Here is a 14,096-nt window from a genome sequence, read left to right as displayed (position 1 = left end):
TAGCATCACAGATGAGTTCATATCATCAAAACCGAGTCTAAAACTGAGGAGGGAAGGACGCGACAGCAGCTGATGACCTCGACCCAAAGTGGAACAGGAAGCAATGAGGCCAATCGTCATATGGGTTTCTGTATTATGTTGTCTATTTGTTATTATTTAGATGAGACTTTTTGGTTTTATATTTCAACATTTTCTCCTTTTGTTCTCGTAAAAAATATAAAGACACTCAACATTAATTCAGTTTTTTAGAGCTGAGCAGCCATTGTTTACTTTGAAAGCTCGTATTTTCTCTCACTCTTATAGCAGGTTGATTTTTAGGATTATCTCAAAAGACTGAGAAAGAGAGAGCAGTGTAATGCAGGTTAAAGTGATTTTTTATAAGCTTTTAATCTTCGGATATTCCCAAAGAATGACATCATCCTCAACCAAGATGGGCAGATCGACACAGTTTTCTATTTAGCTATGATTCTCTTTTCTCAAACATCATAACAAAGCTGTAGCCTTAAGACTTGGAATAAATTCAAGCTAAAACAGACAAATATCCTGACGTTAAGTATGGGTCAAGCTTTACCTAAACTCTGGGCTCTAAAATTCCATTGGTTTTGTAGAGTACCTTTTTGAAGCCTTAAGTTTAGCATTTTGGTCGTATTCATGGTGTTTTTTAGCTGTCGCCATGTTTTTTTTTGAAACTGCAGTCACATGGTGAAGCTAGATATAACCAAGAACTGAAAAAACATTCTTAGTTTAATGAAACTTTACAAATACCTTTCATAAACTGGAAAGAAAACGTTAGTTTCATGAAAAAAAACACGGACAATATCCAGAGCAGACAACACAGCGCTACTGACATGTCAATCACACGGTAGGCTATAGCCACACGGTATCATGCTATGTTGAAGAAAACTTTAACTAGGGTTCAAGGCCATATAAACAGGTTTTTATAATGTTTACTGAAGTAATAAATTAAGTAAGAAGTAAGGAAGTGTTTTCTTATACTTCTATACAATCCGTCTGTTAAGATATATCACCTGATCTAAGACAAATCAACACTGGTAACATCATTTTACACCGCATTTTTGTGCCCGCTTTTTTCTGCTACATATATGTAATTTCTTGAGTCAATGTTGGTACTTATGCTGAGAGGAAGGTGCACATTTCTCTACTCATCTAATGAGCTGTGAACTTATTTACAGCTTATTTACTTGTGGTATTCTTTCACACATGTGCTCTGACCCTTAAGAACTGCACTTCCTCTAACAAAATATCTTGGAGGGTATTTTTCTTCTACTGTAAGATTAGTCACTTCAGAAAAGGGGATTTGTAACTGTTTATGCTTTTTGAGAGGGTACATTCTATTCATTTTCTTTATAAAATTACAACTGAGTACCATCTAGCTCTAAATGAGGAGGCATTGATGTCACCTGGTTCAAATTGGTACTAATTCCAGAGATCCTCCCTGATTGGCCAAAGACAACAGGTGACAGGGTATAAAAGGTTGAAAGACAGCAAACACGGTGGTCTTTATTTTCTTCTACAAAGGACGATGAGTGATGAAACGTAGAAATTGTTTATGTTTCTCCATTTTGTAGCCAGTCTAAAACTCTAAATCATATTTGTAAATCTACAAAATCAACCCTCCATCCTTGAGTACAACTCCTAGCTCATTTGTCATCTCGCCTGTTTAATCCTGCAGCATTATTTCCCTACATGGAGATGAATGTTCTATCTAATCTTAACAATCAAAACACAGAAACATTCAGGGTGGGAAAACAGGATTTATTGAACATGATGACAGGGCCTGGACCCAAAAAGAATAATTTTACAATTTTCCCACATGAACCTTAATTCCCCAAAGAGATTTCCAATTCTGCTGTTTGAAAACCGGTAAATAGCTGCGCTTTGCCAAGGCATTGACTGGCAGATAGTTGAATCACATAACAATCACACTGATTGTGCACGGCTGATAACGGTGTCCGCTGCTCGGTTGTATTTATAGGATTCAATAAAGCTTGCGATCTCCATGCAGAGCTGAAGGTGAAACTCAGGACGGATCATACTAAAGCTGATTAACGATTACAGGAAGAGTTGGACATTCTGAGTTGTGGCTTGTTATTTTTCTCACCAGACATGGGACACTTTTTACAATAATCCTTCCTGTCTCCCCTAAACTGTTTGACTATACTGTATGCTACTTTAGCACGGAAATGTGCCTGTTTACCTGTACAGGTTTTCCTGTTAAAGCAAGGCATCTACGTCTCATTTGTGCACATCAAGTCTGTATCACCCTCACATTTTACACCTTAACTCTTGTTTGAATAACTGCCATGTTTTTCATTTTGAGTTAAAGCTCACACATTCAGCCCACACTGCTATAGGTACTGGTGTCAGCTGCTCTGAAGGAGGTAAGTTGACAGAGCTGAAAGAGTTCCAGAGAACATGAAGAAAAGTGAGATTTAACAAACAAAACTGTGGCCATCAATACAATTATGACGACTACAAGATCTTCAACAACAATATACTTTACCTCTGAAAAAGACTCTCAACAGGCTCCTATGTCAGATTGTAATTGAGGGGAGATCCCCGTGTTTAAAGGGGATGAAAGTATCAGATCTTCCCACAGTTTATGGAATCTAAAAACTGTGTTAACTTAAGTTGGGTTAGACTGTATATTGTTGTTGACACTGGGCAAAAAAAACACTTAATATTTTAGTGTATTGTCATTCAAGTGATTTGAAAGGGCGCTAGACTTCTGCATCTCTTCTTGGCATTTTTTTCAGGATTTAGAAAAAATATCCCATGACAGGAGACTGGACATTGCTATAAACTGTTCTACAAATGCAGACAGCCGTGGACGTCACTTCAGATGATAAAAGTCAACATTAGCAAGATTGCCTACACTGCAAAGTAACCCAAAAAAGGAAATAGGACTTATATAAAAAAAAAAGAGGCAGACAATACAGGCGTAGTATTTTAGAGATGTAGAGAAAAATGTTGCTAATAACGTTAGCCCCCTGTTAATTGCAGACAAAGGCTAACGGCTGTAGCTAGCTAATGGCTGCTCACCTACTGATAGCAGAAGGCTAATGCAGTAGAGAATAATGCTGCATGATTGTGGCTGTATTTATAAATTGTGATTATTTTGGTTACTATGAAATATTATATAATGGCAAAAATGAACTGTCTCCCTCACCTTTAATCGCAGAAGATTAAGCTGCTCTCTAAGTGGCGTTTTTCTTTTTAAGCCCTTAATAAGACAATTAAAGGATGGAATCAGGGTGTTCTGGTTTTTACAGGGGTAAAACATCTTTCCAGTCTGGAGTGTTTTACCTTAGAAGGAGCCATAGTAGATTCAACTTCAGCTAGACATTCACTTGAGTTTAACCAAATGGAAATCAAGAGTTATTTGGTCCACAGTGTCAAATTGGCAATATGAGTGAACACATGAAGTTGTACTGTATCTTCCGGAGTAACAAAATGACCCCAGGGACGATGTATTTACTCAACAGCCTTAAACAGTTTCAGATGTTTGAGATGCTTTTTTTACTTTCTCTACTAGTTGGCACAACACAACGTCTTTGTTATGACTCCAATCAGAAACAAGTGTCTACTATCCACTGCCGGAGCTGGAGTGTTGACAGTGTGTGAATGTGTGTGTTTCTTGTTAAGACTAAGGGAAACGGCAATAGGATTTTCATTGTGGTAAAAGATCAGAGCTATGAAGTTGCTAATGTGAACATATTTTGGTAGCAGAGCAGGAACAGTGATTCATTAGCCACAAATGTTTACAATTAAATATTCAAGAATTTAGCAGCTTAAAACTGGCCATAAACTGGAGCAACTAGAGATGACCAGCTTTGTATGTTTTCATCTTGGATGACCATTCTGGTGGGTTTGCATGACACTACTCATTGATTTAAAAAAAAATACTATGAAATATGACTTTGATTTCCTTCCCTGTTGGCAGTAACTATTTTGTTTCAAACTTGCAAGAACATCTTGTAAGAAAACATGACCTCTGCCTCCAAAAAAGAAAAAGTGGTCGGTTGATATTCCTCTGCCACAATACTCAAGTTAGGTTGGTTTTATTATAGGTGCTGTCTTGGCAAAATCAATATGCCTTCTGTTGGGTCCATGTGCTTTTTTTACTGATTAGCCGCATTTACGATAATGTCTCTTCCACTATTTTATTATATATATTTAGTTTTTATTGTAGTATATTTGACATTTTAGGATGGGTCGTATGGCTTTCATTTCCAACCACTACTTATCTGACCGAATCTTGAATCGTACTGTAAGCCTTACTCTAACAAACTGTCCAATGTTTTTGGCACTTTACCACAAGCAAAAATAAACTTTTGGGTGATTTTACCACAGCACAGTGAACACATGCAGATACCATCCGCCTACATTCTGGATCTAACACCCAAGAGCTCAAAGACAAAATAACTTACGATTCCTTGAGTAATTTCAATTTCCAGTATCCTGCCAGCTGTAATCTGATTGTCTGAGTCTGTTTTTTGTCTGAGACAGATTTTAAGAGAGGACATCAGATTGGAGTTAACACTGTTTGCCTTTCTGTTTCCTATACACGCAAAGATAGAAAGCCCTAAAGAAATCCCACAGACACCTCAGAAACACACACACACACACACACACACACACACACACACACACACACACACACACACACACACACACACACACACACACACACACACACACACACACACATTATATACATTACAACAACAAAGAGCAAAGACAAAGACTGGAATACACATGGACTTGCTTACATACATAGCACTGAGTAAGTGTATGCATGCAAATACAAATTTTTCGACCATAGCGGAAGGTCTCCCTCACATGCCATGTAGTTTGTATAATAAATACAAAAATGGTCGGCTGTGTGTGTGTGTGTGTGTGTGTGCGCGTGCGTGCGTGCGTGTGTGTATGTGTGTGTATGTGATTCCCTCTGTTTCTCTGCGATGGTGGAGCACTTGTGTTAAAGTTAAACAGTGCAGACACAAGCAGGTCACCTCCTCCATCATCCCCATTGGAAGGAGAGCACAAACACAGACGTCAACTTAATCACCACCATTCACGTCAACAGAAATCCTTCTGTTGAGAAAATAACTAAAAAGGCTATTGTACATTTACTCAATCAAAGATCTGTAAAGTTCAATCTTTCCTCCCAGAAGTCCATTAATTGTACCACAACTCAGATGGCTCAAAGAAAACTCTACGGCTCCATAGACGAACGACTTAAGATGACTCATATCTTTTACAGGAACATGTAGTTTACTTTTCAAGTCAACAAGCATGTCATAAGAGTACTGTAGGTGTCAGTTTATTACTGACGGCTCTATCAAGGCAATGAATACAACGGCAATAAAGTCATAGGACATAGGCCTATTTGTAGTTCCTGACATCCTTATAGAGTGCCACAGTGACACGTCCTAAAACCCGGAAGTAAGTTAGCATTTTACCACTTCCGGTTCCTTCGACAAAAAAGCAATGCAATTTCTCCAAAGGATTTTGGAGAATAGCTCGAAATAAGGTCTGTGGTTGAGACACATTTAAGAGACGGATCACGTTTTGTTCTACGACATTAAATACATCAGCAGTGATCCCACTGGTGATTTTTGAAGAGTTTACATGTCTGAAAAACTATGGTTGTTAACAAGTGGCTGAATAGGACTACAGAAGTTGTCGAGGCCGTTTTACGTCATTATACCGAACACGTAAACACGTGTAAGTTTGTTTTTCCCCGTGTTCTGCTTGAAAGCAAGTAACTGCCTCCTGCAAACGCTTCAACATGTACAATTTTGAATCTGTAGTTTTGAATATGGATCTTAAGTTGGCGTGACGTTGAAGCAGCAACCCTGCTGTAGTTTGCTTATAGCATAACGTTAGCATTTTGCTTCTGGCGACTAGATTTATGATTAGAAAATTATAAAAGTAGGGTAGACATGTTAATATTATCCGGCTGAACAAAACGTGATCCGTCTCTTAAATGTGTCTCAACCACAGACCTTATTTCGAGCTATTTTCCAAAATCCTATGGAGAAATTGCATTGCGTTTTTGTCGAAGGAACCGGGAGGAATTTACTTCCGGGTTTTAGGACGCGTCACTGTGGCACTCTATAGTGTAACAATATCACAGAAGATATGATAGTTAAACAAAAATTCCCGTATATCTGCGTCTATGTGAACTTTTTAGCCGATAACATCATTACTATTATACACACAAGATTATTATGACCCACGTCTGTTTCCTGGATATGAGGTTAAGGCCCTGTGTAACACTTGCTTGTATAAAAAACTACTTGACCATGTTAACTGTGTTAGTCTAGCATTTAAGCATGCTAACATCAACTAATCATCACTGAACACAGAGCATCTGTAAGTCCAAAACCAAAGTGAACACCTGGTGACGAGAAAGAAGAAAAGTCGGGGATCTCAGAAGTTATACTTATAATTCAAATATGATTGCATTTCATTGAGTGAGCAAGTTGTTGAGACGTTTCACTTTGAGCCAAACTGGTTTTCATCCAAATGTATTGCCCATTTTAAAATGTTTACAAGCTGACAAAATTGGTCAAGAAAGTCAGATGAACCTCTGAGGGTCTAAAATAAAGTGGAAAATTCAATTATTTGCTAAATCTGTTTCCATTGTCCCAATCTCACTTTTATCAATGCACCAACCTTTCCAAACTGGCTTTTGCCTTTGCTAAAGCCATACTCATCAACACAATTAAACTCTTAGTATATGATTACAATTGTTAGAACAAGGCAATCCTTAGGATCTTACCTACTTTCACTGTCAGCCCCTTTGATTCTGGTTATTGTGACTCCCTCCTGCTACATGCCGTTGTTACTGTCTGTGCTCACAAATGTTTCCATCTACCTTCCCAGCTTCCTCATTGCTGTACATCTATGTACACAACATATTCTGAATCTGTGCCTACAACTGGAACAAAGCTTACATTTGTTGTATATTTCCTAATCGGACATAACAAAAATAAACGCATATGACATAGCTCAAGAGCAGGCTTCATACAGTACGATTTCACACTATGCTGAAAACTGGCTGATTTGACTATTTAATTCATTTTTAACAAGTCTGAGTCCAGGACATTTTTATGGTAAAATGTTCAATCTGCAGAACACCACAGCTGCTTTGACCATGTATATATTTTCCTAGTGAAGGCACGGCATGTTCATATCTAAAAATTACACATTGGGCCAACACATGGCCTAAATGAGAAATCAAATAAGATGAAGGTTGCACCAAGCTGTGATATTTTTTGACTTGCTGCTGGTTTAATGCAATCTATGATCTATAGGATGCGGAGAAACTAAATTAAATGATTTAAAAAGGCATCTTATCCAGCCCAATCCAGCAACCAATCATTAACTTGTACCTTGTACTGATAATTGTGGTGTCCACGTTTTGTTCATGGGACTTCTGCAGGTCAACAGAGCAATGGTACAATGCTGCAGCAACACTTTTGAAAAAGCTGCAAGTGAACAAAATGTTGCTTGTATCCGGTTGTGTTGTCAAATTGACAAAGGAACAAATAACAATCCAATCCATCACTCTTTACATTTTTACACTAAAGAGCATCAAAGACATATAAATAAATACAAAAACAGACTCTCCAACAACCCACTTGCTCTCAGTCTGCACAGTTTACTTTGATGGACTTTTCACACAGTTGAAGGCAGGATAGCACACACATTCATTCACACTCAAATATTCAAAACTGCTGCAAATGTGCCTTTACCATGTGTTTACCTTAGTGCCATTGACGTTCCGTTGACCGATGCAGCAGAGCACGCTCTCTGGACCTGTCCATAGGAGCAGCTCCCCTGTCGTGAGTACCGCTCATCCCCACAGCAGAGGATCACCAGAAAGGCTCTCCGAAACGCCCGGTTCAGAAAGGCGTACAGGAAGGGGTTCAACCCTGAGTTAATGTACCCGAGCCACAGCCAGGCTGTCCATAGCTGCCAGGGCACTGAGTAATGGATGAAGGGGTCCACTACGTTGGTGATGAAGAACGGTGCCCAACACAGACAGAAACAACCCATTATAACGGCCAGCGTCTTTGCGGCCTTGGTCTCAATGCGCATGCGGCTATTTGCTATGGGGGCCTGCTCTGAAGGGGAGAGGGCCCTTGTTGTCCTGAGGCGGTAGTGATCTGTAGGGTCTGAGGAAGTGGAGGACCTCACTGTGATCATCGGAGTCGGTCCACTCACAGGGGCAGAGCCGGCTCGCTGTAGTGTCTCAATCTGCCGTACATGAGTCATGGCGGTGACGTAGATCTGCTGGTAGGCCAGGACCATAAGGGCCAACGGGACATAAAAGGCCACTGCAGAGCAGATCAGGGCATACGGCATGTTCACCAGAAACACACAACTTGTGTCATTGGAGGCTCCAGCCAAGCCTTTTCTCTCCTCAATCTGGGAAAGTTGAGAAGATACAGACAAAAAATCATCACAATGTTACAACAAGATATTCTGACCATTTCAATGCCACTTGAGTGCCAAATAATGTCATTATTATGACATTATGACCTGCAGTCAAGCATTAATAATGCTAGTCTTGCCTGTGAGTGTAGAGATGGAGCTAAGAGGCAGTTAGCCTAGCATAGCATAAAGACCAATTTGAGACTATATTTACCGGTTGATTTGTAAGGTGTTGCTAAATTAGGCTAAAGAAAAATATAATGTTCTATTCTGAACTAATACTGATTGTATGTATACGTAATATCTTTGTCCTAATGGACATTTTGAGCGAGTCACAATAAAGTTCAGGTACCTAAAGCTGAAAAGGTCATTTTAGCTGGCATTGGCACTGATGAGCTACCTTAGTCTGCATGTACATGAAACACTCTAGGTATACACAACATGTAAAATCCTAATTTAGGAACATTTAATACACATAAAGAGCCAAGAACATACAGTTTCACATCACCATATCACCAGAAATTGATGTTTTCCTCAGTGGAAATGGAGCATCTCAGTTCACACACACATACTGTGTCTACCATATCGTTTAACTTGTCACAAGTATTTATTGTGGCTTTGTATCAGATGGCGTAAAAAAGTAGTTTCAATTTCAAACAAATCCTTTTTGTGGCAGAACAAGGGTGCAATGTATTTTTTGTTTCGCGAAATATGAGAACAAAGAAGAAATAAACGGACAAAACACATTCAAAACAAACAACTAAAATCGGTCCTAAATATCTAGACATAAGTTATATTTAGTGTTGCGCAATTGTGTCTGCATCTTTAAGACATCCATCCAGCTTTTGTAAAACAAATGATGGTTTTTTTCGATGCTGCCTGACTGAAAAACTGAGAAAAGGGCAGTGTATTTCATTAACTCTGGCTAAATAAATTCATCTATCCCCATGTGCCTCTGGGAGTCCTGCAGCTCATTTCAAGGCAGCTCTGAAATAACCTCACGCCAAAACATATCCGAACCAGCAGGAAATGCTTGTTGAAGTGCTGTCTTTGCTCGCAGCAAGAGAGCCTCCACAGGGACTGGAATTGTTTTGTGATCGCTGCATTACCGTGTCATTGGACAATGTTATTAGAAAACAGAGAATATTAAATTGGAAAGGTTTGTGCTGCATTTGCCCTCACAGAAAAAAAAGTATCTCTTCATGTATTTGAAAGAGTTATATGAGCTCTTGATACTATTAAAAAAAATATTTGGAACATAAAGTATATTTTGCAAGATTTTAATAACAAGAACCCATTCTGATCTTAGCTAAGGACTTACAATGTCCTCGATGCCGATAGCGTTCCAGCTTTGCATTATGGGTAGAAAGGAGATGAATATGGGGATGAACCAACAGCCGCTGAGCATCACTGCCACTCTGACCGGGGTCATCTTGTGTCTGTAGACCAGAGGCTGGCAGCAGATAGCGTAGTACCTGGAATAACACACACACACACACACACACACACACACACACACACACACACACACACACACACACACACACACACACACACACACACACACACACACACACACACACACACACACACACACACACACACACACACACACACACACACACACACCATCTAGTGCATTTCTAACCAAAAGACAAACATGACAGTAATGTTGCATATTTTGACAATTATGAAACTAACTAACTGGACTTTTTCATGACAAAACATTATACCCTTGGAAAACAATTTTGATTTCCCTATTTGCCCCTCAGGGCTTCTGTAAAAACCAAACCGCAATTTTATGTTTTTGGTTTGACTTATTACTGGACTTTTTTGGGGGTCCCTGTCTTCGAGACAAGCACCCACACAAACCTGTCAAGCGCAATGCAGCAGAGGTGCAGGATGGACGCTGTAGTCAACAGGACATCCAGAGATGTTCGCACCAGGCAGAAGATCTCTCCGTATCGCCACTCGCCGGTAATCAGCTCAATGGCAGCGAATGGCATCACCAACAATGCAACCAGCAAGTCAGCAAACGCAAGAGACACAATGAAGTAGTTTGTCTTCTTCTTTCTGAGAGGATAGCAGGGGGACACAACAAATTAGCAACAAAACATTATCCATTAATGTATTCAGTAATGGTTCATGGGTAAGGTCATCTTTAACGATTTATAAATGAAGACTGACTGACTGATGTGTAATATTTTGTAGGTTTTTAGGCAACATTTAAGTTGAATGCCTTAGCTTGAATTTGTTGCTTAAACTGCATTTTTTTAAAGTTGACTAAGACAAGTCTTGTTTTTTTCTGAGGTACAACACTCACTGTCTAGAGATTAGGGTTAGACAACATACATTTTTCAGGATAGCATTTTAGTAATGTGAGTGCTTTGACATTTGGTTTGCATGCTGAGTTTTTTAAGCACTGCTGGATGTGTTTTTAGTGCAAATAGCGGGAACAAAATGCCTTGTTTTAGTTCACATCTACTTAATCGTCAGCTACAACTTTGACGATCAATTTCTTTCTTTACAGCTATTGAAAGACATTGAATTTGCACAAGGTAGGTATTCCATGGCAGCGAAAATATTCGGCATCGTCAGTTTACATAATTGCATGGAGAACTTTGAATAAGGGTTTGTTTTTTGCAGATAGACCCTTTTTTTTAGCCAGTTTTGAAGACTGTTGCTGCTTCCAAAATACATTTAATAAACAGCTCACCGTAGATGTCTGTCCTTGCACAGTGCCACCATGACTAGCAGATTGCCACACACTGTCATTATAATAATAATGGAGAGAAATATGGTGAGAATAATCGACTCCAGCGAAATCAGGAATTCCTGCTGCTGTTCCTGCTGTTGTTGTCCTGTGTTTATGAGGTCATCCAACAAACTGAAGAAATACAAAAACAAACAAATAAAGCTATTATTTTGAAAGAGAGAGGGAACAAAATGCCGGGGATGTACTTTAATCATTTTACCCATATTAATTAGGTATATTTATGAAATTTGAAAAAAAAAATATATTTAAAACAATATTTATTAATAAAATAAATGTTGTAATGTAACATGTTTTATTTTAATGTATGACTTACTGTAGAGGTGATTCTGTGGCCATCACTGGTCATCTGCATTTAGGTCAGCAGGGGATAGTCCTCTTCACCCCATGCTAAGGCCCTGTTGAGACACAAACACACACAACACACACACACACACACACACACACAAACACACACACGCAATGTAATATTTCTGGCTTTCACAGTAGGTCTGCATTTTTCTGAAAATAGTAGCCGGCCTGCGTGTGCAGACAGGCTGCTTGTGGATATCTTTTTGTTTGTCCATAAAAAATGTGATATTTGTACCCCAAATAAGAATCGGGATCAAAGTTTGAAAGCTTGTAATATTTTCAAAGCAAACAGTCTGCAACAGGCCAAAGCTGTCTCTGCCAGATTCCATCAGCTAGTTGGTCCTCGCAATGCAACAAAAAATACCAAGCTTTAGTGAGAACCACAGGGGAAATTTCCTCTCTTACGCCAATGTCCAGGGAGGTCAAAGGGCAGATATCAGCTCTAGGGCTTGTTAGGATTCATCAGCAAATCCTAGTTGGAGGGCAGTGTGCCTGACCTACCCTTATTTAACCTGGAACTTAAAGTAAACATATAAGCCCCGGCCACACGAGGATGGTAACGGTCGTATCTGCAACAGTTCACTATCAGATAGACGGTTCGGCCACACGAGGCCGACATGGAAACGTTCGTGTGAACGGACACGTTTCTGGTGCCTGTTGCGTGTGGACGGAATACGTTTTTGATAACGATTGCAGTCCGTTTGCGTTATCGTCCTCGTGTGGCCGGGGCTATAGACTTGACCAACAATTGCCTGAGGTAATGAGAGGACAACTGAGGGTGGCTTAGGCATTGACTCTGGATCATTTCCCAGAAGGACCCAAATTGACTGTCCTTTTACTGTCAAATCAATAACTTTTGATTCAGATCAGCTCTTTATGTTAGGCTTTGTTCACTACAGCTCTCTATTTAAGGCCAAGTGCACCAGTGGACCCTTTTGAAATCAACCCTAAAGGAACTAAGCAGCAGCGATTAGTCGATAAATGGATTGGTTGATCAGAAACACAATGGGCAACTATACAGTATTCATCATAATTGATTTACTGTTTCAATTATTCTTCAAGCTGAATAATTCCTGTATTCTCCGATTCCACCCTCTTATCTTTGTCATCTTTAACTGTATAATAAGGTTATTGATTATTGAAAAAAAAGGTGGCCGATTAATCGATAATGAACACAATCAGTCTTAATTAATGGCTTTACCCACACATATCTGCCAGAACCACTGACTTTTCTATTGATGATACAATAGACAGTACAGTACACAGACATGTTTTTTGTAAGACACAAGTATTCAGTTTATCTTTGAGTTTACAATACCTGAGAGGATTTTGTTAAATGTACCAGTGTGACAGAAAATGACAAGTGTAGCTCTGAATCATCTTAACAGCTCTTGAGGATCAGTAGAAAACCTTTCATCGGTTCAGCTCTAGATGCCTTATCAGCTTTAAGGGTCTATTACAACATCTGCTGCTTTTTTATGATAGCCGTCAAGTCTTATCGCACTCGAGGGTCAATATCATCTGACGGATTGGGACAGCCGGCAGTCCTGTCAACAACTCCTACTTCCTGTAGGAAGATCACCGATTACAGTTCGTCACTTCAATTTATCGTCAAGTCCAGTCATTCTCTATTCTCTCGCCTGGTGTAGGTTGATTGCTTGCCTTTTGATGTAAGTTAAACTAAACTACAGTAAGGACTTTATTTTATCTTTACACTTTTTGAAATGATGTGTTCCTTTGTAAGCATTAATCAATTGTTTTTTCGTATCTATTGACTGGCCATGGTTCGAGGGCACTCAGGGTGCCTCGACCTCCCCCAAGGCCAAATGCTCTATCGCACAATCTTAAAGAAAGCAGAACAAATAATGAGTATTGGCCTTCGGATCTGCTCCAAAATTAAACAAGGTATTGAGCCCATTCGAAACCTTTCCACCAAGTTCCATGAAAATTGCGGCAGTCGTTTATCCGTAAACAGACAGATAGACAACAAAAGCAAACACATTTTTTCAGTATGGGTTTGTAAAACTGATCTTAACTTGATCCCAGGCTCCCAGTGATGAAAGGAAGATAACTGCAACAGCTACTCTAGTTCTGAACTGTCTTGTCTTTGTGTTTCAGACACAAACAAATAATTTATTGGATTGTGAAATTGAAACCAAAATAGAGGTGACAAGAAAAGTTCACAGTGTTTTCTGCCAGCTGTTTTCTCCCTCAAGGAAAGAAGAGTGATAACACAACCCAGGTTGATTACAACAAAGCCTCACTCTACTTGGTGAATACACACATTTGTACTTACATGGGCCAGTCAGCTGCCATGATCTTCTTTAGAACAAGTGGACATGGACAAATTATTACTAAAAAAAGATACCACCGCGGCCCACCCCATCTTTAGTGGGCAAGTACCCTCACATATTTTTAAAAAAATTCTAATTCCCAACCAGGGCCTAATGGGCCCCTGCACATATTGGGCACCAATGTATCCACATCCATGAAAAAGACACAA

General features: G+C 39.4%; 1 protein-coding gene across 2 annotated transcripts in view; it reads right to left on the bottom strand.

Moving 5' to 3' along the window:
- LOC104950745 (5-hydroxytryptamine receptor 4) overlaps positions 1-14,096 on the bottom strand; it is a 40,846-nt gene that overhangs the window by 14,391 nt on the left and 12,359 nt on the right. The window contains exons 2-6 of one of the 2 annotated variants that reach the window (XM_010777305.1): positions 11,559-11,640; positions 11,186-11,356; positions 10,342-10,542; positions 9,791-9,944; positions 7,799-8,463 (exon numbers count right to left, since the gene is read on the bottom strand). In XM_010777305.1, coding sequence (XP_010775607.1) covers positions 7,799-8,463; positions 9,791-9,944; positions 10,342-10,542; positions 11,186-11,356; positions 11,559-11,581 — 1,214 coding nt within the window. In that variant the 5' untranslated portion in view covers positions 11,582-11,640. Of the gene's footprint in view, positions 1-7,787; positions 8,464-9,790; positions 9,945-10,341; positions 10,543-11,185; positions 11,357-11,558; positions 11,641-14,096 lie in introns of both variants that reach the window. The other variant, XM_010777306.1, reaches the window with a different exon arrangement.

Source organism: Notothenia coriiceps, unplaced genomic scaffold (assembly GCF_000735185.1).
Source record: "Notothenia coriiceps isolate Sejong01 unplaced genomic scaffold, NC01 NC01_scaffold00017984, whole genome shotgun sequence".
Taxonomy (NCBI): Eukaryota; Metazoa; Chordata; class Actinopteri; order Perciformes; family Nototheniidae; genus Notothenia; species Notothenia coriiceps.
This window is presented reverse-complemented; position numbering and strand designations above follow the sequence as displayed.